The following is a 5,983-nucleotide window of genomic DNA, read 5'->3' as shown; positions in this document are numbered from 1 at the left end:
GAAATTTTCAGGGTATAGTTGTTGTCACTTCTAGTCAACGAAACGGTTGGTGCAAATCCTGACAACTACCCCTGAGTGGGTCTGAGGGGGTAACAAAGAAATAGGGGTTGGTCCAAGAAGTGGAAAAAAAATATTTTTTTTATGGTCTCCTCTCCTAAGGGGTAACTCGTGAAAGTAGAGCCCTATGGGCGAAAATTTCGTCCATTTGGCTCTGTCTCTCACCGTTTAGGCGCTAAAGCGAGTTTCTCTCACGAAAGTGGCCCAAAAATAAATATATAAATTTTAGAAAATATTTGATGGTCTCCTTAGGGGTAACTCGTGAAAGTAGAGCCCTTTGGGTGAAAATTTTGTCCTGTTTACCTACAAAAGGGAGTTTTTCTTACCAAACTGGCCAAAACAGAAATATTTTTACTTTGTTAGAAGTACACTGCTGTCTGAAAAGTATGCCGTCGGCTCAAAATTTTCTTCTAAGCAGAAGAGTGGGCTTATTTTATGGTGGGACATCATTAATAAAACGTGTACACTTCCATGCAAAAAAGCAAAAAAAAAACACATCAAAAATACATTTATTTGTTGTTCGAACACATTCGGTGTCATTCGGGGTATTCATGGAAGTACATTTAACTTCTTCTAGTGCTAGTCTTATGTATCTTTTCATAGGTGTGTTATTTGATTCATGATTCATAAGCTAACATCAATTACTTAGAAGGGATTTGGCATAACTTGCATGTATTCTACAAACTGCGGCACTCACAGTCAAACATGTTCAGCGTATGAAAAGAATACTAAATAAAAACAAAAACATAAAAAAAAATAAGACAAACCAGAAGTAGTAAGCCATTGCCTTATTTTCAGAAAAGCTACTCACTAGACTGAGAGAGATGATGTCTTAGGTGATGATTAGGGGCAGCAAGACATACATGTACATTTTATGTATTCGGACCTTTTATAGCGAAGACAAATATATTCAAATAACATTTAAGGTCGGGTGCGCTTTCCAAACGCCTTTAAACCACAACTTAATATTGCAGCACGAAACCTTTAATGCTTCATGTTTGGTCTAATTTATCTCGACTCGACCCCTGAATTACGACTGAAGTTCTGTTGGCAAGACGACTATCTGATGGGTGCTTTTCTCACGGTGCGTAACGGTACCTCATGCGTACGGCACCGTGATAAAAAAGTACCTGATGCGTCAGGCACCGTTATAAAAGTACTCCAGTATCATTTTAAACATCTTAAACGCATAGTTCACTCTCCCATTGCCGAAATCGATACCCATCATGCCAAATTCATAAAAAAATGCATTTCGGTCCTAATTTCAGAAAAATGTGTGTTAAATCTTGTACAGAATGATCAAATATCCGCCGGAAAAAAATCATTTTGATATTTTGGAGTTCATCGAGTCTAATTGAGTCGGAATCGATATTATGGGGTATCTTTCTCACGGTGCCCGATGGTACCCTCCGGGTCAGACAGCGTGGGGTAAGTACCCAGGCGTCATTTTTATCATTCCTACCGGTTTTCAGGCCTTCAAAACCCAAGAATCGATACCCATCATGCCGAGAACCGTTAAAAGTCATTAAGGCCCTAAATTGATCAAAATGGCCCAAAATATGGCCAAATATTGACCGGAAAGATTTTATCTTGCCATTTTTGAGTTCGGCGGGTCTGATTTAGCTGGAATCGACTCTTAGATCGCGCCCATGGCTTTATTTCAACGTCTTTCAATTTTAAGGGTAGTTTTTAACACCACCCCCCAAAAACCCACCCCCACAGCATATTTCAGATAGGTACGACCATTTGGGTGTTAAGAACAAGTGTGCAAAGTGGCTTGCTGGTATCACAATTTGAAGGTTATTTTTGATATCGGCGTTGTGCCGCTAGTACTAATTCCGGTAAAGTTAAGATGCAGAAGAATGCAGGGAACAAGAAAACGGAGGTCAGCATGCTAAAGCATAGCGATTTCCGTTTTCTTCTTGCCCACATTCTTTTACGTTCAAGCTTCCCGCAATTCTTCACAGTCGCCTATAAGGAGTAACCTGGCGGAGGAAAAGCCATGCGTCGAAATTTCTTTTGAAGTGTCAAAACGTATTTGTCTTGTAACGTGTGTTTCTTTAAAAGAAAGGGCCCTAAAACAAAATTTTTGATTCGGGTCCGTTAAATATCCTTCTGAAAAGTAAATCACGAAAGTAGAACCCTACTAGCTATAACTTTATTCGGCTCTATCTCTCACTGCTTAGGCGCTAAAGGGTGTCTCTTGAATACGGCCACAAAACGAAATGATTGTTTTTTTAAAATTTGATATAGCTTCCTAGGGAGTCCCTCATTTAAAAACAATCCTTGGCAAAAACTTCGTTTGTTTGCCTCCATCTTTCACTGTTTGAACACTTAATGGAGTGTTTCTTACCAAAGCAAAACAGCCCCCTTCCCCCCAAAAAACAACAACTATTTTTGTCAGGAGTGTGTCTTAGTAGAGCCATTAGTTCAAAATTTTCTTCTAAGCAGAAGAGTGGGCTTATTTTCTAGTGGCACGTCATTAACGAAATGTGTTCTCTTCCACGGCACAAGAAACTAGTTTTGTTTTTGTTTTTTGTTGTATTTCAAGTTCGGAGTCATTTTAAAATATACCTGCGTGTAAGTTTTATGGGGTATTCCGGGTAAGGTTAGTGCCGGAAATGGGGAGCAAAGATGGCGCTGGTCCGCTCTCAACCTCATGGCTTCTGTATCGGTGCGTACCTGTCCATTGCTCTGTCGCGTTTGTTAGCTACGACATCATGCTTCAGATTAGTACGATTACGTGTTATTATGCCAGCGAAACTAATTTGAATACTATTTTTATTATAGGAATCGAGATTGAAATCCAGACCCCCCACCTAACTTTACGCCAGCGTGCAGTTAACAGCAGACGACCGGATCTAGAAGGCGCGAAAGCTGAGATTTGACCAGCGCTAACCTCGTCTCTAGTTGCCAGCGCTTCGCTTGTCCGGGATACCCTTTTTCTTTAGAGCCTCAGGCTTAACTGATTTGAACACTGTGAAAAAACGTAGGGAGGTTTACATGAAAATTTTCCTTGACGCAAATTGTAAAATTACAATTTGTAGTCGTAAAAATACATGCAGTATGTATCGATTTCAAATCCCTTAGCAAGTAAAAATTGTGCCGTCGTAAGTTTACAACTTCTACTTCAAGTTAACATTTTTTTTTGTAAATTAAGGACGATATTTTTTACAGTGAAGAGGTGTGTCCTAGAGTTTCCAAGCTAACGTCACTTAGGATGTATTTTGAAAATTTTGCATAGGCCTTTATTAAACTACGGCACAAACAGTTAACAATGTACGGCGCATTAAGAGAATCGTTTAGTTGTTACGCTTTATTTAAGAAATCAAATGTACCTGGCAGTTAGGTGGTTCGAACCGAGTTCCCACCAGAACCGGCCAGAGGCCCGTTTTCTGATGTTATGTTATACAGAACTATGAAAACATCTGAAGGGACGGGCCGGAGGCCCGTACCAAACGCCACTGGAAGGCCAAGCAAAGCGCGCTTCCTGCTCAACCAAGTTGCCAGTGGAGTGAATCGGAGCTGGCAACTTGGTTCGGTGGAAGAGAGAGCCTCGTTTGTTAATGTTAAAAATATAAAGGAAACATTTTTTCATTTTTAAAGTATAGGATTATAAGAGTAAGAAAAACTAATCTCTACTTTCTTGCAAGGACATGTCCTTTGCTTCTATTTATCCGTCTACTGATCGAGTTGATCTATGTATGCCATTGAGGTAATAATACTGCTTTCCTGGCGCCGTTTTCAATGCAAACTGCTGTAACATTTTTGTTATTTTTTTTCTCGAACGTCTTCATAACCCTACCTCGCCTTTCATACTGACTTGCAAGGGGATGGCTTGAAAACATACATTTTGTGCGAAGTGAAAATAACCCTTTTTAGCCCACCCTTCTGCTTTGAAAAAGCTATCCAGCGTTCTTATCCAAACGACCTCGTGTCTGTCTGTTCCCCTAGAAGGAGATGTGCTAGAGACTTGAAATTTTCGGGGTATCTTAAGGTCCACTCCTAGAGCGCGAATCCTGGCAACCACCCCTTAGGGTGTGAATGGGGGTATCCAAGGTTTAGAAATTCCCCCAAAAAGTATTTTCTTGTGTTCTTGTAAAGGGCAACTCGTCAAAATAGAGCCTTATGGCCGAAATTTTCGTCTTTTTCGCTCTATCTCTTACCGTTTAGGTGCTAGACGGTCTTTTTTTTTGACGAAAATCAGCTTTAAATTGCCATAGTGAACAATAAGTTGTAGAAAAGGCCTAAAAACAGAAAGGAAACTCTCCCCTCACCCCCAAAAAACGTTTTCTAAGCAGAAGAATTGGTTGCAGTCACGGTGCTTCACCGTTACACCCCTCTTCGAATCGTTGGGGCAAAGTCAAAGACGACGGGTTTATATAAGCGGGCTGAAGGACCACTACATCATTCTATCATGTTCTTCAGCAAATCGCGTGACAGAAATGGTCGGGCCGCAGGCCCGACCATCGCTACCGGCAGGCCAAGTAGGCCCGGCTCCTGCCGAATGGAGTTGCCGGCAGAGCGAAGCAGAGCTGGCAACTTCGTTTGGTCTAAGGGTGGGCCTGCTTGTTTAGGTTTTAAAGACCTTAATTTTGGGTGTATTTTTCTTGACTTAACATACAGCCCCACGGTCCTTTGGGGAACGCTTCACGGAGAAGGCTTTAATATCTATCAGTTTTCACTTTGCACAAAATATATGTTGTTTGCCACCCTCTGCAAGTCAGAATAAAAGGCAAGGCAGTGTTGTATAAAACTTGACAGGAAAAACGAATATTACAGCAGTTTTAATCAAAAATTGCGCCTGGAAAGCACTATTAAAACCCTCGAATCGTAGAAAAGTGAGCCCACAGGGCTAAGCAAAAGACAGTCCCCTCTCTCAGGCCACGAAGCCATAATGCGCACAGTCTTGAGCGAAGCGTTGGCGTTGCGCGGTGCAGCGGCAAACTGCAGCCATCGCTGCCCTGCGAGCTCCCTCGAGGCGTCCGCTTTGCGCGGTGCGAGTGAGCAGCGGTGCGAAAGAGCGCCAGCGCTACGCCAGCCCTAAATCTAGTATACATACCCACCAACACACGTCAGGCTGCCCGCTCTGTGCTGTAGAGAGCGAGGGGAAAGGGGGGGGGGCAGTGGTGGAACGAGACTTCTAGTAGGGACAGTCTCTTAGGGGACTTTTTATAATGCCACACACGACTGACTGTAGTGGTGCCGTGCTGACACATGTTGAGGCATCGTGAAGACACGCGCCTGAAGTAGGTGGTCATACCACTATACCTTTTAAACCTACCGCAAAACTAATGCTGCAAGCTTCCCCGTTTTGGCATTTTCTCCTTCGGCGGCTTAACGATTGTACGGCACTCAAATTGTTGCTAAGTGTTTGCGTCCACAGCGGTAGCAAGCCGGACTGCTGTAGCAAGAGTATAAGGTTGTTTGCTCGATCTCTCAGAGGAAACCACTTGCGGGCGTACCTGTGATGAAAAACGTAACTGATCGGTACCTCCTATCAATATGCGCTTATTTGTTTTTAGTCCACACAGACCCGCTCATTACTAAGGGCTCTAAACAGAACCGCTCATCTGCGCGGGTCCTACTCAGAACCGCTCATCTCTCTGAAATACGGGCGGGTGATTCCCAGATTTCAATGGATGTTCCTAGGTGCTGAGCTTCAATTTAGAAACAAAAAATGCAACAAGCTCTCTTGTCTGTACTGGAACATCATATTTAAACTGCCATAGCCCGTAAAAACCTCCGATATTGGGTGATATAGTAAATACGAGGGGCAACATAACCTAACCAGCGCCCCGGCCACGAGCAGATGAGCGGTTCTGTGCAGGGCCCGCGCAGGTAAGCGGTTCTGTGTAGAACCCGAGGTGATGAGCGATTACGTTTAACCTAAAGAATTATAAGCGCATATTGATAGGAGGTGCCG

The 5,983-nt window shown here is 42.9% G+C and overlaps 1 protein-coding gene across 1 annotated transcript in view; it reads right to left on the bottom strand.

Annotated features, from left to right (window-relative positions):
- Positions 1–5,983, bottom strand: part of LOC127750886 (uncharacterized) — an 80,527-nt gene that overhangs the window by 2,245 nt on the left and 72,299 nt on the right. The window contains exon 10 of the mRNA XM_052273535.1: positions 5,342–5,522. Coding sequence (XP_052129495.1) covers positions 5,342–5,522 — 181 coding nt within the window. The remainder of the gene's footprint in view (positions 1–5,341; positions 5,523–5,983) is intronic.

The sequence above is a fragment of the Frankliniella occidentalis genome, unplaced genomic scaffold (assembly GCF_000697945.3).
Source record: "Frankliniella occidentalis isolate FOCC.00 unplaced genomic scaffold, Focc_3.1 Scaffold280, whole genome shotgun sequence".
In the NCBI taxonomy this organism is placed as follows: domain Eukaryota; kingdom Metazoa; phylum Arthropoda; class Insecta; order Thysanoptera; family Thripidae; genus Frankliniella; species Frankliniella occidentalis.
The sequence above is the reverse complement of the archived record's forward strand: the minus strand, read 5'-3'. Positions and strand labels throughout refer to the sequence as shown.